Source organism: Spodoptera frugiperda, chromosome 4 (genome assembly GCF_023101765.2).
Source record: "Spodoptera frugiperda isolate SF20-4 chromosome 4, AGI-APGP_CSIRO_Sfru_2.0, whole genome shotgun sequence".
Lineage (NCBI taxonomy): Eukaryota > Metazoa > Arthropoda > Insecta > Lepidoptera > Noctuidae > Spodoptera > Spodoptera frugiperda.
In genome coordinates, this window is record NC_064215.1 from 3,963,336 (window position 1) to 3,989,314 (window position 25,979).

A 25,979-nucleotide genomic window follows, 5' to 3' on the forward strand; every position below is an offset into this window, starting at 1 on the left:
TACTGTAATAAGTGGGTGGGTGCAGTGCTAAGTCACTGATGCAGGTTTTGTTAACGCACGTCAGCGTTACTTTACTTATTATCTCGTATGTAATATAAATTCCAACGTTAATAGATGGTGTGTCTAGCATATAAATGAGTGCCTATAACAAATTACTAAGTTAATTAATGTTAATATAAAAAGAAAATTAATAACAGTTTTCACACTAGTAGCAGATTTATTTGTCTAGAAAAACAACTGGGCCTTTTTATTTTTGCTACAAAAAATGTATTGGCTATGAAGTCGATTACGTAAATTGGAATATTCTATAATAATCCTAATACATAATATAATATCCATAGTGTTGTATCATATTTCAATTTTATTGAATTTTCTTCCACGCATCCATGTACCTAATAGTTGTACAAATGCAATTACCGATGTGTGTTGTTGATTATGTGTGCGTTATGAGTAAAATAGTGTAGCAGTGATGCGCATGCGTTGGGCAACCGCGCAGGCGCTGCCAGCCGGAACGGTACAGTTCACTTTCTTGGTGAGAATCCTAACTGACTGAATCTGACTCTTTGATCTAACTTTAACTGTTTTCTTTTTTGTGGAATGCTGAAGACAAATATCCATAGAGGGCTATGCTAAAGAGTAAAAATCTCATAGAAAGAGTTGCTAATTCGCAATGCAAACATGACCTTCAGTAGCAAAAAAAGGGAGAAAGAAGAGAGATTTTTGGAGTAGGTAAGGCTTAATTATTGGTGTATTAGCCACTAGTGCGTCTGACGAACAAAAAATATCAAAGAAACATATGCTTTCTTTGAGTTGGGCTTGGACAATTCAAGGCCCTATGCTTTCTCATACTTTCTTTGAGTTTTGCCTGGTATATCACCATCAGTTTGCCCTTGTTCCGGACGATTTAAAGCCGCAAGTATAAGGGGCCCTGGGGTTTTGTTTGCAATACGATGATTCAGCTATGGAATGACCATGCAAATACTTGATTACAAGACGAAAAAATCTTAATGTCATTATTGTAACACATTAATTATGAAGGATGTTGGTTAATGGACCTTTGTAAATGTAAATAGCTTAATTCTAGATGTACCAATCATAATGCAGTCTAGCATTGCACGTTGCAATAGCATTGGGTTTCCAACTGCTGTTAGATATTGCAGAGACTGGCGTAAGCCGGGCAATACATATTTTTTTATGTTTTTGTCTGCTTCGCTCTAGTGGTTATAGCTCTGTGATTGTTAATGATTAGCTCCTTTTTTTTAAGGGGAGGGGGGGGGGGAATCATTCAATGACTTCTCTCGCCTTGGGCAAGGTGAGAGGGAGTGTCAGACTCTTACTGACTAAAACCACCCCGTTCCTACTCTTGCATTTCGAGCCGGAGCCCCGGTAATCCGTTAGGCACGCCACAGGGGTCCGGGTCGTTTGATTAGGAACTTGATTTAAACCAAAGTATGCCTAATTCTAAAATCTGGGTTTCTTTGTATAAACCGTTGTTATTATTATAATGTTTTACCCATAACTCTCTAAGAAAGTGTGAATGTGTATGTTACGGAAATGCAGGAAATGCTACTAATTGGATGATTTTCTTACCTTAAAAAGGAAATGTTATGCTTTGTGCAAATTATTGACTGGCTATGACATCATACTAGTTTTATTGAAAATGCTATTCTTCAGCAACAAACCCAATTAATTCGGATACAAAGACACACTAGTCTTTGTATATAGAGCGGATATAGACATAACAATCTAAATTATATACTAACAATAGGTAGGTACATAAATTATTATTCTTTTGTCCATACATATACGCTATGTTTACGTAACACGCTGTAGGAACGTTTTGTCATTTATTTTATGGACGTAGAACAAAGATTTCCGCGTTTTATTACTTTATATCACACGTTAAAGTGAAACAAAATCAATTAGCCGTAGTACTACTACAAAGTTTTTAATTAGGTAAGCTACTATCGTGAGACATACTAAATTAACTAAAAAAATCATGGGTTCTCACGTACTGTAGCCTACAGTAGGCTGCGCGACATCGCGGCATCTGCGCACACTGCTCATGATGAAGAGTCCCTCTGTGACTCGAAACTAGTTGAGCTTTTCACCATTAAGTTACCTGAGTAAACTGTATTTTTTTAGTTAAATTAGGTAACCTATGATTTAATTTCGGCACATCAATGACTAAACTAGCGATACAGTTTTAATTTAATGATTTCATTAATAACTGTGACAGTTAAATAGTTAATAGGTTTCAATTTCCGGTTCTATCCATAAAGTATGGTTAGGACACTGCTAATGGGAATTCGTCACGCCGTAGTCTTTGGGATCCGATCCGACAGATTTAATTTGTTTATGTTTTAATTGTAACTTCGAGAGAAATTTCTTTTGGACACGCTAATAGTCTCTGAAAATTAGGTCATAAGTTTTCCTTTGGGGCCCATACCTTGAGAAAGATAAATACGATTTGATTTTCGGGTTTTAGAAATTCGCAGTAGAATACAGGCTTAACTCCAGGTGTAGAAAAATCCAGCTGGATGGGCGGATCTAGCGGGGGTGACAAAAGGGTAAGCCAAGGAAAATTATCGTTTAGTATACAAAGTGTAACAAAAAGGGGGTATACATATCAATTGCATGGTTTCTAGATAACATTACAAGCGATATGGGAAGGGTTTTTAAACTCATGTTTTCATGGTTCCTACCAAGTTATGAATTTTTCAAATCGCGCCGGTGGGCGAATCAAAATTAGGTAGACAGGTACTAGGCGATCAGATTGACAGAAGAAATGTTTCGTAATATTAGCGAGTGTTCCCTGTAGTGTTGTGACACGTTTATATGATTTGAAATCAAGAACTATGCGATACCAAGTATTTGGTACTAATTTGTTTTTTAAACGTATTTTAAGGTGAAACTTTGTGTAGAGATTCTATTCAACCTGTTTTCATCAGGGCTTCTTGATGTATATGGGTGTTTTGTTACACGTTGTAGATGACCAACACGAAAAAAGAGGTTACAACTGATGAAAAGTGAATAATGTTATGAAGCTAATATTAGAATATATTCACGAAAAGTTCTTTCAACATTTAATAGCATGTCAAGACTTCCAATAACATGCTAAAACACTTTTATTTGCTCCCGATGATTCCCAAAGTATTTCTCAATCACTCAAGTTATTCGCTTTGGTAAGTATTTGCAAATATTACGAAAGTTAAATTATTATTCTTTGACGTTAACAAGATAACTTTCCGTGAAGATCTATTTAAGTATTCCTCTTAGGGAACGGTAAAGATAAATCATTTAACTTTTCTAGAAACCTATTAACTTGTTATAAGAAGAAATGTTTATGAGATTGGAATCAGCTGTGTGTTGCAATATGGTTGTAGAGAGAAAGACTACTCGTATTCATTATCTTATTTTTTTTTGGAAAAGGGGCCAAATGTGTAGACGATACTCCCTATCGTAAGCGATCATCGCCGCCGATTGACACCCGCACCACCAGAGGAGGTCTTATTCATTATCTGGTCCCATTTCATTGCAGACTTGGGACATTAAGTAAAATTCATACAATACATAATTTTTATTATCATATCATTTCATAAACTGTTTCCATACAAGTCTTTTGTTATTTTTTTCGTGTGAAAGAAATGTTTTTTCTTTCTTTCTTTACATTTGTTTACATAACATAATATCTATTATATTCGTCTGTATTTTCACAAAGAGATTTCAGTGATGTGCCTATTGGTACAAACTTGTTTAAAAAAGTCGTAATTTATCCTGTTAGCAACTTTTAAGTCTAAATTCAGTGTATTTTATTTGACTGAAATCCGAAATCTAGAAATAACCATTAATTAATGAACAATAATCTATATTACATGACCACATAGCAACGCAACGTGGCAAAGACTGCCACGCGAACATATCTTTACATTAGACTAATTTCTAACTAAAACACAACGGTTTACTTGCGTAAATATTCTGAGAAAAGCTCTACTAGTTTCGAGTCACAAAGGGACTCTTCATCTTGAGCAGCGTGCGCAGACGCGGCGACGCGACATATATCTCACAATAATTATTATAAAAATAGAAACATGAGTGAAAGAATTTGCTACAGTTTCCATGCATGTATAATCCACGACCAATTGATGTAGTAACATCAGTTTAAAAAGTTGGCTCATCAGCCAAAGTTCTCATATCGAGTACATATCTAGATCATCGATTACATTAGTTCTCAAGCCGAACCTGAGAAATGTACATAACATAGGTCGATCGTCGATTGTTTTATTACACCCACGTTTAGGTCTGATGTGATGAGATGACTCATTATACACTGAAAATAGTGACGCTATTGTGTCTAGCTGACAATAGTACTAAATACATATATAGCACTACACTTGACAAAATGTTGGAAGATCTTATTAAGGTGTGTTAAAGTTGATTATTAATTGGCAAGTAGTTTTAGGAGTGTCGGATTAGTTGGTGGTGGCAATAGTTACTGGGCTTGGATAAGATTTTCGATTGACGCCGTGTTTATTCGTGGCTTGTCTTTAAATAAAGATAGTTAAATGACTATGGACGTAGACTGGCTTGGATCGGCAGATACAGGTTGGATAAACATATTTAAGTAAGTAAATGGTTAAATTCGATTCCAAAAGCAAAACTTCGTAAAAAGTTTAGTAAGAATAGTATAAAATAGTCGTATAGTAACACCATTTTAAAGAACATAAAATAAATAAACCGAAGTCACATGAAAACAATAAGAAAAAACATAAAAACACACTCAAAAATAGTTTGGAGAAAAACGCACGATAGAAATGGTGGAAATAATTTTGTCCTATAGTCATGTACCTAAGTCAAGTCGTGTCCTTATAATCAGTTTGTTTTACAGTTTAAATAAAGTACATTTGTGTATGGCCTTTATACGAACAACTGTTTAGTTCAAACATTACGCGTAATATTAATGTTAATTAAATAATGTAAACCTTGATATGTCCACAGTAGTAAATACACTGTGCCTTTTTCTCCAAACGCAAAAAAAAACCGCAGGAAAAAAATCATGTAACAAAACTTTGCTGTTTACTTAAAATATACTTAATATTTTCAGTTTGTGAAGAGTGTCTTTTGAAATTTGGATTAATACCTACTTATTAAGTAAATGAGTCCAATAGAAAGAAGTTTAACATGTTAATAGTTAATAAGAACCAAAAAACGGTTGTATATAGTGTAGGCAAAGTTTTGTTACATCAAAAAAAATAAAACAAAAAGAAAGCTTACTGTCTCATGGAGCCCCAACGGCGATTCGGCAAGTTCTCCTGATGGCTACGGAAGAGATACAACACAAATGTATAAAAGTAAAAAGCAAACCATAAGAACAAATAAAAATAGCATAACATAATTAAGTAAACAAAAACAAACACACTGAAGGAAATAAGAACACACTCAAGATTGTTGTATAAAGAATAATGATTAAGAAAGTGCAGAATAAAGAACCACGAAAATAAAGGAAATGTTGGTAAATGTTGTCGCAGATATAATTGAGATTTTAGATAATAATTCAGATACACTTAATTTAGAAAAACTGATCCATCATTTATTTATGCTTTGGTTTGCAGATTTTCATGTCAAATTCGAAAATATTATAGAAATCTGATATGTTTAGAGAAACGTAAAAATATCTCCTTGCTATTATGATTAATTTGATTCAGATTTTTTGGATGTATGTAGTTTCTGTACCTCTTTAGTTGTATCTCCAATTGCAATAGGTTCACTCACTTCTTTATCTCCATTCAGTCCAAAATTATCTAAAATCTCAACAATATCATAACCAACTTGATCTACATCTGTTTTAGTAACAGTGCCTGTGTCTATCTGTTTATCCATAGACTTACCTTGGTGGTGTTCTCCTGAGGCTGGTTCGTGTCCAAGAGTGTCTGTTCAATGGGTTTCCAGGACTTCTCGTGCCATTCTCTAATCTGTGGAAGAAATATTACGTTCAATATCATCGACAATATTGATAATTTAGCATTTATTTACAAATAGATACAGTTTGTTTTCAACACTTAATCTAGTTGCTTATTGCCACAAACTTTTGTAAAGGAGTTAACGACACTGAAAATTTTATTGGGTAGATAATTGGTATACTTGAAGGATCAGGTTTTTTAGAATTCAAGTGATTTTGATGAATTTTTGAAACCCGTGATACAAGGTTAATACATACTATACATGGTACAGACTAAAAACCTGGTAGTTATCTGGTATCTGGGACTGGCATTTAAGTGACAATCTTTTAAAATAACATGTCTGTGCTGTACCTGTAACCTATATGTTGTACCTATATTAAGTTATCCACATTTTTCCTTTGCTACACCTACAGTTTTATAGGTCGTCTAGGATCCCCCTATTACATGTGACTTTATAACACAAATGGTGAAAACTGGGTGTACATTGTACATTGGCATTTGTCATGTCGTAATGTGCAAGTGCACCTCTGCCTACCCCTTCAGGGATAAAAGGCGTGACGTCGTCTAAGATCCACTTTGTAATAAAAAGCTATGTGGGAAAGGTAAGAGAACAGCTTTAAAATAGTAATGTATCACAGTTGCACATAAATTTTTATTTACGGAAGTTTTTTTTACGATACCGTTGACCGGTCGTGTTGCTTCATAAAACGTTTCTACTTCATTACTCATACTAATCTCAGTTTATGTTGTCTATAAAACGTTGTCTTTGATATGTTTTTATAAATTATTTCTTAATTAGATCAACGTTAATATGTTGAGTTCGTTGTGCTGATGAACTGGCTTCATTAGAGTTGGGTTGATGAAGATGTTGTGCTACTAATATGATTATAGGTATCTTATTATTTAATTTTCTTATTAATATAGTATTTAAATTAATTTGAACCTTGAGCTTGGGCTTGGGCTGATTGCTAACAGGAAATCTATATTCTATTGAAAGTGGACTATATTTTTCTTGGTAAGTTATATTATGGAGCTTTGTAAACTCTTCATAATTTAGGATGAAAATACATGTCACGGCGCGAATTCAGTTTTCATTATGAGTTAGTTTTCGTGCTGTCGGCCATCGCACCGTATCTAACATATCATCTCAGCAACCGTGTCAACATCAACACAACAGGCTCAACCATGCCCTCTTCAGCGACCTAACCGAACTATTGACTCAAGGATATTTTGACGTTGTCATCATTACTTACGACTACAGTTAATCCAAAAGGCAGTATATCGTACTCAGAAACAATGGCAATCTTCCATATACAGGTCATAAAATGACCAAAAATTAGGAAAGGACATTACATAATACTGACACCTTCACAGACATAAATTTCCTGATCTATACATATAATAAAATCGTAGAAAAGTGCTGTCTGTACATTGAAAATAAAAATAAAAAAATTAGCAGGGGTTATTGTTATGTCGATGTCGAACCCAAAAATGTAATTAACTTTTTTTTTGTCTGTTTGTCTGATTGTCTGTTTGTCTGTTTGTCTATGCGAGCTAATCTCAGAAACGGCTGATCCGAGTTGGATGCGGTTTTCACGAATATATTGTGGTATGCTTCAATTAACATTTAGTGTTTGTTTCATGTCAATCGGTTCATAAATAAAAAAGTTATGTCAAATTAAAGAATCACGTTGAACACTATTCTATGCTTATACCAATAATCTCCGCAACTATTTGACGGATTTGGTTGAAATTTGGTACAGATATAGTTTAGAACCTTAGAAAGGAAGTTTTTATTTCAAAAATCAAAATCAAAAAATAAAAATAAAATAAAAATAAGAAATAAATTTATTCCGGACATACAGCTCACGGTTTCTGTATTCGCGGCATATTTACGGAACGCATACCCCGCGAATAAAGAGCTTCTACTGTATAAATAAATAATCCAAGTTGTCTTTATCCTCGATAGATGGCGTTGGGATCGAAATAGATCGCGCTATGGTTTCGTTACATTCATTTGGTTGGGTATCGGCCGAGCGCTTCGGTACTATCGTAGAAAAAGTGTATATCAGTCGTATGATTATTTGTCTGTAGTGGTCCTGCTGTTTCGTATATTCTAAATTGGTTTCGTTGTATTTGTCAATTAATAAGTTTATTTGTTGGGTTTTCCTGGTTTTCTGGTTAAACTATTTAACGTAGGTTTAGTTTGATATCGATTATTAGTAGTTACTGTAGTTAGTTTTTTTAATAAAATTGTAAGTCTAATTTATAAATTAATTAGATTAGATTTAAGTCGTTTCTTTTAAATTATTTAGTTTAAGCTTGGTTATTATAGCATAGAGGATAGGTTGTAATATAATTTCTTTTTTAATTGTTATAAATTCGTAATTCGTAGCTTTCTTTAGTTTTAAGTTAGTTTTCATCTTATGTTCGGAAGAAGATTATAATATTTCTTTAGTTTAAGTTCGTTTTTAAACTATTTTTTCAATGCCCTAAGTGAGTATACATCTATTAAATTCAAACGCAGAGCTCACTATGTTGATTTTTGAAGAGTTCCCTGGAATATCTTCCACATCTCATTTTTGAAGAGATCCCGCGAGATCGGGAACTATGTGGTTAAAACCAAAAATTTGCCGGAAGTCACTATTCCACGCGAACGAAGTCGCGGGCAAAAGCTAGTTTAAAAAATATAAATGATAGGTTAATGAATATAGATGAGACATAAACAAATTGTACAAGGCGGAAACATTTGAGCGACCGAGTTGAAATGCTTTTAAATAATTTGCATACAGTTTCCGCTATTTCCTAATTCTGATTCCGTTGAAATTGCCCGGTGATTGTTACACTGACTTCTGTGATAAGTGGGGATAAATACTTGACTGGCAAACCGTAAGTGGTACTTACATATGTAGAACGCAAGCTTTATTTGAGAAGCAGCTTTAATGCTATTGTTATATGGTTGAATTTAGTAACCGATACTAATTTGGAATTGCATTTAAAATACAGAATTTTTAAAGGACTAACAGGTATCAAAAATCAATGTTAATCCTAAGATAAGTTATTAATTTTGAGTAATAGACCAACAACTAACAAAATAGTTAATAACAAAGAGCTATACTAGGTTACGTAGAAAGAATATCGGAATCGGAAACAAAGGGCAGAATAAAAATTGTCTTTCCCATTTTTCGTTCTTTTTCGAAAGGTCTTGTTACGTCTGAGCACGTTCATACTATGCTGTCATGCATATTGAAGCTAACTTTGAATATTAATTCGTATTTAATAAGATGTAGATATCTCCGTACTTGATGCGATGTCACTACAAATTACCCTTCAATTTCTATTTTAAATTCTGTTGACCATCTTTTTAGGGTCCTTAATTGGACGAAGGACCAGGAGAAAGAATTAGATGTTTCTTTAACATGGCACCACATTTAACTTCTTTTCCAATGTAATTACACAACTTTTTTATTGTGCATTTCCAAACGTCTTACTGCTTTACTCAGAGACAATTAAACATTTTCTTAGTAACGATTGCTAAGGTTTGGATTAAGTAACCATTAAATGACTTCAGAGTCAGTACGATGGTGAGCATATAAATAGAGGTAAAAGTTATTGCCATTCGCCTGATACCTACACCAAGTCCCTTCTAGACCACGTAGGACCACTACTACTGTGTCTACTGGCAGTTTATGTTAAGATTTTTTTTTTCTTTAATGTAGGCGAGTTCGGTGAGCTCATTAGACAGTGCTAACTTTTCGACGGATAATTAAATCTCATAGATAGTAAAAGTACAGTCAATTTTGAACTTTGGGTAATTGAGAAAAAAATGTTTTTTAAATAAAAAAAACTAACGTATTAGCAGGAACATCGTGGTCTCCTTCGCCGTAGCACTCGAAGTTCTCAGCATCAGATATGGAGTTGCCGGGACTGGAGTCAGCTGTCGGATCTGACTGGCCAGTCGCTTCCGTGCCGTTCTGAAACATTGAAGAAATATGGTTAAAATATTGGTCCTTATATTAGCAATTTTTTAGTGGTTGTGTGACCACCCTGGCACTTTTCAGATATAGATATTTAATGATATGTTATGTTATGTATGTATGTAACTGAGCGATCACATGAATACGCCCGTTTCAGATAATTGGTACAAGATTACGGTGAAGTGGTGACTAAATGGACATTAATAAAAATGAACTGATTGACCATGCTTTCTCATATTTATAATATATATATAATAACCCATTTGAAAATCATTTTAGTGCCTAGGTACCTACTAACTACTACTAGTAATCAATGATGTATCTTACACGTTTACCTTAACTAAGTAAGTTTCAATAGGTAAGTAGTTCGTTCGAACAAGGTATTGTATATTATGTTAATTACCTATTGATGCAGTTTATTACCTTATGTTTATAGAAAACTGATAGGTAGATAATATAATATGTAAGTATACCTATCGAATTGCTTTATGTAAATATTCTTCACGTCTATCTATGGAATAGTGATGATTATCTCATACTATATTACTTGTAGTAAACAACTACTTTGATATAATACACCTATCTGGATTTTACACACATTTATGGTATTTTATTGCAAAACTAACGACATATTTGTTCACAGTTTTTAAATGAAGGGAAAACTGAACAATTTGACATTTGAAAGTTACTTTTAAAATTCCACGTTCATGATGGTAGTACCCGCATACAAAACACAGCTAAATTCTGGTATTTTTTTAATCAGTTCCGCCATTAGGACAATGGCACTGTAAATCTTTGCTGAATACGGACTATGTAAGTATGTAGATATTATTTGAGCTCTGATAACTAACGCAACAGAATTTTATTTTATTTCATAGAACTTTTTTTTGGTCGTAACCACTATTTATTGGTAACAATCAGTTTTGGATTACTTTTACGCGATTATCGACACCTTTCTCAATACATTTTCATTCAATGAGAAACATAACAGTAGGTTCTTAGTACTTTTTAATGAATGTAAGGAAATGATATTTACCTGTAATTTTCTAGGCAAGTTTCCAGGTGAGGTGCGCGGCGACTTGGTCCTTTGGAACACGCTGGGCGCCATCATTGCCTCCTCAGGCACCTTCAGTTCTGGAACATATACATGGACCAATAAAACACCATACTCCATAGTATTTTATAAGAAAAACGGCCATTGACCTGGTGTTTGGAGTCACGCAACGAAACCATTGAGAACGAGGTGAAGACTTTAACCAAAGTGTCGCGTTAGCCTAGAATCTAGACATACAGCTGCAGATCAAAATACTCCTTTCAGTAAATTTATTCATTGGATTTTCGACTTAATTATGAAACAATAAAGGTGGAAATCAAATAAGGAAATTTGGCAGATTGGTATAGGTTCACCTGCTCGCTTGCTGTATTTTCAGATCGTGTTTCCACTGTGAGTTAAAAAAACAAACTAGGTACATGTACGTATGTAAATTTCTTTATAAAAACCCAAATTCAATGTTGGTTTTGTTAGGCCAATTAAGTCCATCTCAGATAACATACTTTTTTTACCTTTCTCTAAGCATCTTTTAATCAAATAAGAGATGTTTTTCTTTCGTAACCACTGTAAGAAGTAGCAAAGTATTTAAATGCCCGATAACGTTATCTTTTTTTTATCAGAAACGTTGATTAGTTCGATGTACGGAGAGTAAATGATACAGAGATAACACTTCAAGATAATAAGTACAGGTGTAATAAGCAATTATGAGAAACATATGTTAAAATTGATTAATCAGTAAAGAATGTTACTGAACATGCAATTTCATTCATGTTGATATTGATATGATTAGATTGGTACCCAAAAGGAATTTGATATTTCATTAACTATAAGTAGTCAGTCATCAGTGTAAAAATGTTTATATCAATTATAATTATCAACATTTGGTTTGCGTACAAAAGGACCAAATTCAGGATGAAAGCCATATCCTCTTGTCCTAATGTCAGCTAAATTAAAAAGTGTTTGACAACCTCTATTGTCTCAGTGTTTCCTAGATATTTTCCCGTTTTAAACATTGGAAACATAGAATATAAGACCTCGTTTTGCCTACCATAAGCAGCTTGCTGCAACAACCGGCAGTACCAGAGCAGCAGCCTGCCCAGCAACAGCAGCCCTTGCCACCAAGCCTCCAGCAGACGGAACACGTCGTAAGTGTCACTCTGCACCAGCACCACCACTTCTGACATCGACGTCAGCATTGATGTTACTCATCACATCACTAATGTCCCAATCTTCTTCACTTTTGTCCTATTTTAGTTCACATTTGTCCTTTACTTCTACCACAGAATACTAATGGTATTCTGTGGCTCTGCTTTAACGTCCTAATTTAATTTTACACTAATTTTGTCTTTTAAAATGAGTCTTATGTGTTCACGTTTTTAAAGTTTTTTTTTATTGTCTGTCTGCATTTTATTTCGTCATTTGTCACTGTTTATAACAAACAAATGTTTTACTTTGTTAATTGTGGTTAATAAATCTTAAGTTATTGGTTTGGTTTCAACAGTTATGTTTTGTCTAAGATGATTTATGATCATTGCATCGAGATTTATAGTACCGGTAATGTATTTCGTGAGAACATTTTCTTTAGTCACTTTAGAGTTTCTGTTGGGTGCTAGATACAGGTATTTTTTTAAACTGTAGGCCGTCTAGTATTCGGCTTTTCTTTTAGATAATCAATATTCCCTTTCACACGTTAACTGCCACGTCGGTCACTGGTGACCGACGCTTAGCGGAGGATTTGCCTTCAACAGTTTTCTTTCGGCAGTCAATGCTTTAAAGACTAAGTATATTTAGAATAACAGCTATGACCTAGCCCTGAGTAAAACGACTATACTACAAGCTGATCCTATTCATAATTGCCAGATTTTATTACATTTCTTATAGTTTCGATATCTTGGTAATATTCCACAGTTTTAATGTGCAAAGCATGTGCCATTGTTTGATATTAATGGTATTCTTGTATTTCATTTAGTAGTTATCGTTGGGAAAGTAAATGTTTCGTGCAAGAACGTGCGTAGCGTTGATGCAGCGGTCGGCGGTACGTTGTACGGTGCGGCGCTTGATAAGAGAACTGTGTTATCAGGTAAGTCATTAAGAGGAGCGGCTGTGTACTAGACCAATACAATTTTCCGATTACAAATGTTTGAATAGAAATATGCCTACAGTTTCTGGATTGGACATGGATATGGATTTTCGATTTCTAGGGGATCGAAATCCTCTTGCTCAGTAGTTTCATTTGTGATCTACTTATTTTTTATGGTTTAAGTCTGTAAACAAGCAGACAGATCACCTGATGGTAAGCAATCGCTGCCGCCTGTGGGCACCCGAAACACCAGAGGCGTTACAAGTGCGTTGCCGGCTTTTTGGGGGTTAGGAATTTAAGGGTGGTTGGGGAATCAGGGATTGGGAAGGACATCTTCTTCAATTGAATTACAATGTTACTTAGGTACTTTACAGTTTATTTTCATGTATAAAGGTACCTACTTTATCAAGTTTTCTTTATTTCACGTCAATATTTTTACACGTCAATAGTTTTTTCTGCTACACCTGTATTATTATTTTCATATAAAATATCAGAAACAATGAAAGAGAATAGTAGTAATAAAAATGTAATCTTATAAACAATTCGTGTAATCAAAATTGACACAATGAAATTATTTAATAATTTCGTTGTTATTATGTGTTATAAACTTCTTTTGTTTTATTCGACATTCGTGTCAGTGCAGTGTATAGTAAGTAAGGTGATCGCTTGTCTTTTGTTTTGACGATAAAATATATAAATAGTACCTATACCTATAGTACCTATGGAGTTTCTTGCTCGTTCTTCTCCATAGGAATCTACACTTTGGAACGAGCAAATAGCTTCACTAGAGGACTGACCGACAGACAGACGTTATTAATATTATTATATTTGCTTTGACGTTCAAAAGTGCCTTCCTGGTCTATTTGAAATAAATGATTTTGACTTTGACTTTGACTTTGACTATAGGAGTAAATTGTACATAGCAGTACCTAATTCCCATTTTAGACGAGTGATTTCAATCGCGACTGCGATGAAGATTTGTCTTTGATGCCCGAAACGAGAAAAGTATTATTCGATTTTTAGATCTTTGAATAGTAAAGGCATATACATACCATATCAATGACAGTGAATTAGCCTTTTATCCTCAAAGGGTAGGCAGAAGTGCACATTACGGCACGTAATGCCGATATGCAATGTACACCCACTTTTCACCATTTGGCCTATTACATGGGCAGTGGATTAGATCCTTATTTAATGTGATTCTTAGAATAGAGACATTTAATTGTTTGATATGACGACTTAACCAACTGGAAAAAGGTAGCCTTCAATTAAGAGTTACTTACCGTGGCATTCTGTGATAGGCATCTAATATCTATTACTTTGAACACTGTATTGAACAAATTCACGTGAAATTATCATTTCCTTGTGACCGATTTACGCAAAACCCGATCGTCCTTCGAGCCACATTACCCAACCATGATTTGATTTGTTTCTTTATAAAAAACAACTAACGTTTCCTTTGATTTCGATAACTTTATGGATGACTGAAGCTAGATTATAGGCTGCAAAACCTAGTATCCTTAATTTATTTACGTCTCTATTTGCTTTAGTGTAAGGTTTATATTCGATATGCATTGTTTTTGCTATCTAGATATGCTATTTTATTAATAGTTTCGATATTATTAAATTACAAAACTATAAATTAAAGAAATGGTCTTGGTCTAGCTTAATTGATTCACTAGACGACTCTGGTTAAACCTGAATAAAAGTATCTTACGTCCTTTTTATTCGGGTTTAGTTAAACCATCTGTCACAATTCATTCATTTTATAATTCAGGTGCCAATTTCCACATAGGTATAGGTGCTAGGTCTAAACTATAATAAATTAAAAGTAAAATTAGATAGTCTCTTAAACATTTTATATGTTAACTTGATAACACTGTTATAGAAGTTAAAATATTCGTCAACCAATTACGAGATCGTACGTCGCATCCAAGCAGTTTGCAGATGACAACCATTTGAAAACTTTCTCTTAAAAAACGTGAACACACAATAATCACTTTTATTTCTAAGTCAATAACACTTAAAACACAATATCACTAACACTCTAAAGTTTATAAAAAAAAAAATAGTCCATAAATAAAATGACAGCACTGTTCAAAAATTAGGTTATAATATTTTTTTAAATTTGTTTTTTAAAGGGTAGGTTGTGAGTTACCGGCGCGGCGAGGGCCGACTGCAGCCGACGACTGCGCTTGCCTCGATCCAACCAGTTCATTGATATAATTATGCAACAACAACTAATATTACGATGTTATCGGTAAATAGGGAACACAAAAACACTATTTGCTAGACAAGACGAGTATTGCAATGTAAAAGTCGATTGCAATAGCAATTACTTTAAAGATACTTTGTTGTCTTTTGTCGATGTGCTTGTGAAAGTTTGTGTAAGAAATTGTTAGTAATTTCCAATTAAAGTTTGTATGAAACTTCTGAGACTTGGCTGTCAAAATGAAATTGTTAGCCTTCTTTTTTTTGTTTGTTTGAAAATGTTGGTTTCTACAGCGAGATAACTAAGCACTAATATCCGTTTTTGGTAGTAGCATAACCGTCGTAATTAAGTAATTTTAGCGTGTCTTAAATAGCTGATTCAGATGTAATTATGTGTTTATTTATGTATGTTATGTGAATCTAAGTAGTTAGGAACCTACTTATCAATCCAACGTGTTCTAATTTCCAAAATTCTAAGAAATAATCTAAATAATAGTTTCTCTTTACACATTAGCATTAATAACCACACCATACTATAAACCCAATCCCTTCCGAGAAGCAGCCATATTTGATGCCAATCTTTGGCGCGAACGTGACACCTAACGTGCTGCCATCTATCGAAAGCGTTCCGGGAATTTAGTTTCACATGAGTTACTTAAAGTGTTGCGGAAAAATGATGTTATCGTTATGATGAGCATCAATAATAGTGAAACACGACTGACGATGCAATGATTCCATGTTGGCATGAAAATACAGTTTATTATTTTAATAATGGGTACATGTGTAATAATAATGTAGAAAGAGAGAAAGATCAGGAAAGAGATTAATGGAAATACTTGTAAGAACAGTTATTGTCAACTAACATTCTAAATGGTAAAAACATATGGTTACATAGGTATAATGACGATTGTCTTTACATAATACATATTATGATAGTAGAAGATATCGAACTTTTACTGAAAACTAATAAAAGTAACGTCACGCATTTAATCCCCGAAGGGGTAGGTAGAGGTGCACATTACGACACGTAATGCCGCTATGCAATGTATTGTCACTTTTACCATTTTTGTTACAAGTCCCATGTAATAGGGGGTGAGCTTATTGTTATATATTGAGCACAATTTCAGACTCTGTGCCACTACTTACTGAGAAATTTTCAAAAAGCCTGGTAATACTTTGCCCGACAAGGGAATCAAACTCGAGAGCCCTTGTCCCGGCCAACGAGGCAGAGTAAGAAAAGCAAGTAAGGAAAGTAAATCATCTAATTTTACATCTAAATGGAGACACCCTTTATAGCAATTAGGTGTCAACTTTACACCAATTAGGTATCGATGTATGAACGTTTTTAGCCAAACATATAGGTGCAACCAAGCATTTCCTAGCAAAAACTAGTCATATTAATGCAACTGAAAGTCCTGTCTTACTTTAAATAGTAACCGGTGCAACTAGCATGCATATAAAATGCTTGGAAGCCGGAATTAGGTACTTAATTAGGAAATTATGATTCGTCACAGCTACAAAGTAATTGGTAATGGCGAAAGTGCTTATAATGAAGATATTATAATTATTGCTTGTTTATTTATCTTTGTGTTTGTTTATTTTTCCATAATCAACTGCTCGTCTTATTATTTTTCGGACATAACTAATCGATTTTGTGTGAGAGGAAAATGGCTGTCACTTCACCTCTAAAGATCACTTTTAAAGAGTTGATCTCTCAGGATTTCCTGATTTCTGTAAGATGTGTCTTTCCTATTTTGTACTTCTAGGTAAAAAGTGGATACTTCCCTTTTTTGACAATGCTGCATTGCAAGTGGCTCGTAAGAGGGCAACATGTCTGCTTAGCTTAGCCGGATTATTCGATACATTTTTCAAATAAGCCATTAGGATGTGAACACCAAAATTCGTAACATCAGATAAAATACATTCCCAAAAACTGTTTATTAACGTCAGTTCCTATTAACCATTTTTCAGAATTTTGGTAATCGAGTTCACTTCAGTGAATTGATATTTCATCATTGTGTCCAATATCTATTTAATAGAAAGTATCATGTTATCGATTTATTACGTTCAAATTACACCAACGCAATCTGTGGGTATTATATTTTTTACAGATTTATCTAGAAAATGACGTGAAATCGATTTGATAAAGTATAATGCCATCTTTATTTACTTTTGCAAGAAGATTGTTTAGAGATATTTGGCGTTGTCGTGAAGAAACTCCGCGATTGTTTAGATACAAAAGACCTCTTTCGTACCGATTCTGTTGTTATGTGCATTGTACTGATCTCCGATTTGAAGCAACTCAGCCAAAAAACACAGTTACTGAATCAATTCACCGATAGTCAGTCGCGCAACGCTAAACTGACTCGCGTTTGCCAATAGACACTATTCGAGAAACAGAATAGAAATCAAATAGACCGAAAACACATGCATCATACTAATTTGCATAACGACTGGCCTTGAGATCCAATGGCAATAGACACGCCATTTCCTTTGGCGAGAATTTCAACTCACGTTCGGTATAAAAAATCTGGTTTTTAGAATCTCAGATCTCACTTTGAGAGGCAGTTATAGAAAACGCTGAAGATTCTACATCCACGCTTGTTTACGCATCACGAGTCGTAAGGCAGCTGTCGATGTTTCTACTTTCTAAACGATGAATATTAAAAAAAAGAACAGCTAGTGTTAATCAGTGGTTACCAGCCTAGTTAGTGTACCAGCATCAATAAAAGAATAAACAGTTTAGTAGATCGATAGCGGTGGGAGCCGGGAGCCATCGACCTCAAATTGCGCAACCATGGCCGTTCTACGTTGCACATTCGTCACACCAACTACAAAAACTGTGCAAAAAATCCACCAACTATTGTATAATACTCATCTCATTACGAATTCAAAGGTTTCATTAAATAAATCTATTTTAGTAAATTATTTTTCCGGATTTTTTGCATTCCCTATCGTCCGAGGATATGGCTTCTCTGTCGTCGTATAAAAACGAATGTTCGAGCGAGGATGTGCGGTGACGGATGTTGGAGACGTGACCGGAATTCCTTCGCATTACTGATTTTACTGCTAACCAACCATAAAATTAAGTGCTTACCAGTATTTAGTCCAGCTCTCGAAATAAATTCGACGGGATGCGGAATCTGGAAGAGAAGACAAACATTATCAACATGATTTTGGTTCTGGATTGTTCCATTAGTTTCTATTATTACACAGAATGGCAATTCTATGTCTTTTTATAGTAATTCCGATTGGTCGCAAGCGGAGTTTGCGTTTGCGTGCCGTTGAAAGGTCATAGAAGTGCAAAACTACTTCGTTTGTCTTACGGATGCTATTTCTGAGATTAGAACGTGTCTCGTAGTAGATGTAAGATTAGGAAACAGAATTTTACCGTAACTTTGCGGCAAACTAACATCTACATTTACTTTTGGAATATTAAGTACATAGTTTCCTTTTCTTTATTTTATCTTAAAGCTTTTCTATGCACCTTTAGTCCGAGTTTAACATCACATTATTATGACTCAGACCCATCATTGCCTTACTAACAAGAATTCCATTACTGCCATTTAAAATTGAATCCTATAATAACAGGGTAAGTTGCATAAATGTTTATCCAGTTAAATAGTAAACCAGAGCTAGTTTACGAGTATTGGAATTTGCGCAATACTGCAATATTGTGTTTGAGTGACGCGTTCCATTTTTGCTGCCAAACAAATTTCAATTTCTGTCACGTTTCATATTCTGAGATCAAATTGTGAGATCGATGTAAGTCGTGCGTGAAGATGGCTTTCTTTTGTGGTTAGTTCTTGTTAGCGTTGGTGTAATGTTATGATGTTTATGTATGTAGAGTGCAGGTACGGTAAGGTAAGGCCAGTGGCCGGTCGCGGTGTGCTTGCGATCCATGTCACTGGTATCAATTGCATTTCGGTATGTGTGTCGTAATTTGTTGTGAAATCCGTGGCTGGTACTGCGGTACGCCCTGCCGATTGTTGAATTGTGAATTACCGATTAAAAATCCATGAATGCCCAATTGTCCAGTAACTAGGTATAATAAATCTGATAAGCCCTTTTTTCTTTAATAGCGCGGTGAATTGGAGCATTGGCTTGTTACAGATTAATAAAAAAATAATGAATGATGGGATTTAGGATGATTTAACAAGGTGGAACATCGTTAGTCTTTAGTTTTAATGTTTCAATTAGCTACGGTGTTTCATCATGGCTTTTATTATCCGACTTAGGTTGGCCATCAATATTGCAGTTTAGTAAGTGGTCCTCTTCTCAATGAGACAGTGTTTAAAGTTTCTTGAGATAAGTTAGATTTTTGGTGTTGTTGACAAATAGTGAAATGAGTGGTTCTGAATGCAAGTGGAATTGTTTTCAAGCCCATTGTAAGTGCGTACTGCGTACTAATTGTCGGTGTATTGTTAGTAAACAGTTGCTCTGTTATACGACTTTTGGAATTCCAAACCCGTAATAACAAGATTTCTTTTGGCGGTTCTATGAATGAATTACAACTACTTACAATCTTACCATCGTGGTTTTAATCGATTTCTCCGTACTAGTTAAAAGAAATGGTAACGATGATAACTGGGGACCAAATAGAGCCCTTTGAAAGGGCCCACATAAAACAAAACTTGGTAGAAGATTATATTATCAGCAACACAATTTTGGCAGAGAGATCGGGGCTTTGGTTCAGGACATATATGTTTCATCATAAAAATAAACTTAAAGGTAAACTTGATTTAAACTCACTATATGAGCTACTTTTCAGTGTAGTACAAAGTCAAAATGGTGGTCAGTAACCGCATTCCATACATCATAAGCGAGCTTATCATTAATATGACTGTTTGGACATAGTGGTTTTACTGCACAGGTCATTAGGTTGATGATATTCAGATGGAAGTTGTGACTTAACGACGACCGTGTATAAAAGTGCATGTAATGGTCTTATTGAAAGGCCTGAATACTATGAATCAACAGTTCTGATTTCGTTCGCGTACTTCTCATTCTACAATTGCTACGGTTTGATTAATATTCTTCCTAGACATAACTCTTCATGGCCCAGAATTTTGAGTTCTTAACCAAGTGTTAGTAAATCATAGTGATCCACTTGTTCACGGTCCACGGATTATCTGTGGAACTTCACCATCGCGAGACCGCTCTGATTCACAGAGGCAATCATTTGTAGTTCCTCAACTGTCACTTCTTATATAAACGTCTCTTTTAATTGTTTTGTGCTGGTTGCAAGTGGGAAAAAGGTTGAAAAAAACTGGAGTTTGTATTACATGTATGGTCTGGACGTTAACCAGTTTAAAAGTGTGTTTGTAGAAATATTATGTTAAAATAGAAAGTCACAATCGGGATGGAAAAAACATTACTGATGTCAATTATACGAATCTTTGGGACAAAGGACGTGGGACGTAGGGACCAGTTTAAAATAATGCATGATATATTGGAAAGGTTGACTGCACGGTTGGCGCGATGGCTGGGCAACTGGCTGCCGCGCAACGGGTAGCGGGTTCGATTCCCGCACGGAGCAACTCTTTGTGTGATCCACAAATTGTTGTTTCGGGTCTGGGTGTCATGTGCATGTGAAATTGTATGTTTGTAAACGCACCCACGACACAGGAGAAAATCCTAATGTGGGGCAACGTTAAAAAAAAAAACATTTTACATTTTCTACCTGACTAAGGAAAAATGGTGACGAGGCAATAACTTGAAGATTAAACAGATTTTTGGGTAGGCTTTGCATACTCCATGCAAAGAAGCAGATGTTTGCGAACGAATAAATTATAATTATTAGGCAGGTAATCCTTTCATTACCATTAACTATTAACAATTTTAACCTAAAGATGATCAAAGCAACATAAAATCCTGAACAACGTTCTTCAAGTAAATGAATTAGATGAACATTGTCAAGAGTTTTATGGTTATTGTGAGTGTGTAGACAGTGCACTTCAATGTATCGGAAGTAATACACGTTGACCTTAAAGACGGTGATAACGGCTACAATCTAAGGAAGAGGGAACGTGATAAACTTGACATTGTGTCGCACCGTCTAACTAATTCAATTTTGTTTATTTAATGGAGTGTCTATATTTTTATGTTGACTTGTTTAAACAGTTTATGATTGCCAATGAGGAGAAGGAGGAGGCAAAGAAATTATACATCACAGCCTATAAGTGGCCACTGTTGAGCATAGGTCTCTTCTTACAAGGAGAAGGTTCGGGCATTAATCACCACGCTTACTCAATGCGGGTTGTGTATTTAAAACTTATATTTAGAGATTTTAAGCCGAGGTTTCCTCACGATGCTTTCCTTTAGTTAGTGAGTAGTGTCTAAATACGCTTACAAAGTACATATAACTCCGAAAAGTCACGTTGGTTATTTGTAGTTAAGGAGAAGACAGCAAGTTATATTAGTCTTTTGGACGTTATGGGACACTAAAACGATAAGTCGAAAAGTGAAAATCTTTAATCCAGGAACAACAATCTTGAAGAACAGTAACCACGTAATAATTACAACAACACTACAAGTATTTGTGGAAAGTGAGTAACGAGTAGTGTTACCTAGACATATATAAAATAGTAATTGATTCCATAATGATCGTTATTGTTAATTCCACAAAGCTCAAAGTTCTTGGAATCATGATTATTATGCTAGGCGCCTACAAACATACCATATCGGGTTTAAGCGGACTCAATGCCTTCGTGACGTGTCAATTAGTCATGATCATTATTGAAAAGGTTATTTAACTATTGTGGGCGGATTCGGTTTGAAATGGTGACGTCATTACCGAATATGGTGCCCTCGCATCATTAAACTAAAGTTTTAAAATTTGCAAGTAAGGTTTCCTTTGCGGTGACGTATATGACTTGGAGTCAACCTCTTTCCGTCTTTTTATCAATTCTAGTCACAAGTTGTTATTTCTTTTAACCCATCCTAACTTTAACCTTGAATTTTACCTCATTGTCTTTTCGGATTGCCATTTGTGCTGTATCATTATCATCTTCAGTGTGAAGTTAATAGTTTCTTAGATTTAATCAACGTGGAGAGACACTAAGTATTGGCTTTATTTTTATAATAACCATTGTGAAACTTACTACGTCGTCGCGTCTGCACACGTTGCTCATGATGAAGAGTCCCTCTGGGACTCGAACCTAGTAGAACTTTTCTTCATTAATCCGTGAATAAATCGTGATTTTTGGTTAATTAGATACTGGCTTATGTGAAGTTTGAGTTTTCTGATTCCTATCAGTAAAAGATAGATCTCGTCTAGAATTAGTATTGTTTCTAATAATAACTCTACTTTTTCTGATATTGTTTTAGACTAAATACTTTTGGTGAAGGACGTTTGTTTGGCTTTCACATTTCGCAAATAGTTGGCAAGCTTACAATTCTGTTTAACTCTAAATAATTCATCATTAGGAATGTTGTTTTACGACACATACACCAAATGGTAAACAACAGTGTTCCTACATTAGATTTATACTCTACATGCTAAAAATTAACAATAATGGACCGTCCATTAGTGAAAAGATTTTTAAGCCTTTGCCTATCAATGTATGTGCCGGCTGTGGAAGAATCATAGTTTAATATGGGTAATTAGTGATCTATCTGTAATCTGTTCTTAAATATTAAATTTATGTATAAGTAAAAGACTACTTCCTATCCTATTTACTAAACGAATACAGAACAAAAATAAAATACCAATCAATATAATTGGTTCGAATCCGATCTAAATATAGATACCACTATTTCCAGAAATACGTATCGAGTGCGTCAAAACAGTGTATTTTTGTTACCACGCGTGTATTTTTGTAACGAGTGTAATTTCCACGAATAGTTTTTTATTTATTTCCATTGTACAATGGATATTTTTAAGCATGTCATGAAATATTTTTACCTTGGATTTTAACACAGTAGAACTAATTTTAATGCCCTATCGACATTGAAAAAAATAGTATCTGGATTTGGAACGGCTCAACTAACTGTGAAGACATTTTGTTTCTTATGCGAAAACATATGGATAATGAATAAATCCGATAAATATTTAGTATTAGATTTTGCAATAGAGGAATCGCACTCATAAATATATTCTTTAATTCATGAACATGACACACGTTGGAAAAACACTTACAGATTATCGGAAAAACAGACTAGAGTCTTCAAAGCCGGAGCAAATTTTCCACAACAAAACAGCGACATGTTTAAAAATAGTTACAAATTTTCAAATATTGCGTGTTCAAGCAATTAATTTGAAAGACAAAATAATACAGAACATGCAATTAAATCTCATTAATCAGCTGTTAGATCAGAGAACAAAATGTAGATAAAAACCGTTGATCGCTGATCACAGGCGCGTGAGTGCATTTGATGCATGACTTTGCCAAGTTCGTATTTCAAATCGATGGTACGTCTTACGAAGGAGGTTTGATATACATATAAATCTTCGTTCATCTGATTAAAGAGGCTGAGGATGTTATGGATGAGATAATATACTTTTCGTAGGATAGTTTAAATATAGGTTTTATTACAATAAGTAAAACTGGAGGTGTCTTAAACGATGAAGCATCTAGTTGTTTTTTCTAGTTCTGTTGGTTAGATAGTGATTGAAGAAAATACATAGGTAGGTAATGGAAATATAATTAAAAATGGAGTTATGTGTGTAAATAACGACGTCGATAAAGCTAAACCATACTCGCCAGCAATACCCGTAAATGGATAACTTAAACTTGACTCTAGCTGTGAAGTAATTGCAAAAGCTTAAGGAGCACACACCTAATTATGAGTCACGGAGAGGATAAATATTTTCTACTTAAGTACTTAAACTAAGTGTAGGGTTCGTTGCAAGCTATGGGAAACGGATAGCTTCCAATTGAGGTGAACGGGTTTGTCAGGTATCAAGTAACAGCCAAGTTGCTAGTAGCCGAGTTGCGTATATATGTTTCATATGAGAGCATCGCGTGACGATTGTGAAAATTGACATTTCCCAATGGATTCTTGTTACGATAGCTAAACTTACTCATATAGCAGTCGTTACTCGAAACTGTGGTGTCTATTAGATATTTGGTGATTGTAAAATGATATTAGATGACTATCAAAGTGTTGGTAAAACCAAGGCTCGGATACCGGTTAAATTTTCAAACCGTTATTATGTACTTGTACGCAAAACCTTTACATTGGGTTTCGTTCGCGAAACCGGTTTTTTTAAACCGGTATTTGGAACAGTATTTTCATAAAGGTTTTTTCGGATTAACCGGTTTAGAGCAATAAAAACCGGTTAATACGACGCACATCAAAGAAACGCCGCGCGCTGTTCAGCTTATTTCAATAATAATATTTCAACGCGTGTACCGACATGCCCCTCGTCGAATAAACCGGTTAATTTAGGTTAAAATAAAGTTCTTTAATGTTCACGTTCTTAAGAAAAGTTCGGAGGAAAACCGATATAAACCGGTATTAACCGGTATTTTTTAAACCGGTTCCGAGCCTTGGGTAAAATGCATGATGCCATTTAAGTGGGAGAAAAAGGGATTAATTTCATTTCCTTTGCATTATTGTGATGTTAGTCTCCAATAAGTAACGACATTTAAAAATACAGCCAGAAATAGATTAAGACTAGTAGATGAGCTAGTAAACTCAGTTTAAAATAAAATTGATAGGCGTTTAGAGATGACAGAATGGTATGACGTAACACTTTCTAATTTCATAAATCTTCTAGTAAAGGCCTATATCGTTGGCAAACAGTTGGCGACGATCCAAAAGCCTGGACACATGAATTGCTCGTATTTCACTCAATGCGAAATAGTACTGAGAAATAAAGTCTACTATTAATGCTTGCTATTTTCGGAGGACGGCGTCCAAATGTCTACCATACTGAGATAGTACATCGCTTCAGAATAATGCTAATTCCGTCAGCATTTTGCTTTAGCTGTACATGAAATTCAATATGAAACATGTATGCTAATGAAATAACAAAGCAATTATGATAATGAATAAAGAAATAGACGAAATATAAACTTTTGCGCAAGCCATTATGAGTTCTGGATCATAAATTGTTACAAGTAAGGTTATAGATAGCAAAAAATGAAGTAAGATAGAGTTCTCAAACGAAAGAATCCTAGGCAACAAGTAATTAAGATTCTGAGCAACATTAATTCTAGACTAGTGTCGATAGATGCAGTGGACTTTAAGCCATAAAACACATTTACGTAAGAGCGTCCATTCATTAATTTCAAGTGTTTATTGCTCTCCTGATTTAATTACTATTGAGTCATTAAATTCAGTGTCATTAAGACTATTTTTGTTTGAAACAGCTGAGTTGAAATATGGTTGTGTTAAGGATCGTTTATGACGAACAAAATATAACTATTTTACGAGCACGGGTGTGGTTCTTCCGTGTAAAAATAAAACGTTTGTCGTAGTGGTTAGTTTTGGACGTAACATAATTGTTTTGGCTTTGTTTCTATTAATAATTGAATTTAGATGTAAGAAGTATGGTACCATAAGGTTCAATTTGGATATTTTGGAATTAAGTTCGTAGTACAAAATTGTGGTTATCTTCAATTAAACTTTATGCTAGCGCAATAAAGTTGTGTAAGTATTTAAAAAATATTTATAAATTCTCTCCTTAAGTTATTCCTAAATTAAATACTTTAAAGCCTAAATGTTCAACGAAAGCAGAATTACGTAAATGT

General features: G+C 34.5%; 1 protein-coding gene across 4 annotated transcripts in view; it reads right to left on the reverse strand.

Moving 5' to 3' along the window:
* The window catches only part of LOC118272334 (rab11 family-interacting protein 4A), an 87,410-nt gene that overhangs the window by 39,823 nt on the left and 21,608 nt on the right, over positions 1-25,979 (reverse strand). Inside the window, exons 2-6 of one of the 4 annotated variants that reach the window (XM_035588727.2) lie at positions 18,377-18,422; positions 10,974-11,071; positions 9,813-9,934; positions 5,889-5,972; positions 5,275-5,319 (exon numbers count right to left, since the gene is read on the reverse strand). In XM_035588727.2, coding sequence (XP_035444620.1) covers positions 5,275-5,319; positions 5,889-5,972; positions 9,813-9,934; positions 10,974-11,048 — 326 coding nt within the window. In that variant the 5' untranslated portion in view covers positions 11,049-11,071; positions 18,377-18,422. Of the gene's footprint in view, positions 1-5,274; positions 5,320-5,888; positions 5,973-9,812; positions 9,935-10,973; positions 11,072-12,036; positions 12,256-18,376; positions 18,423-25,979 lie in introns of those variants that run through there. The other 3 variants (XM_035588729.2, XM_035588726.2, XM_035588725.2) reach the window with 3 other exon arrangements.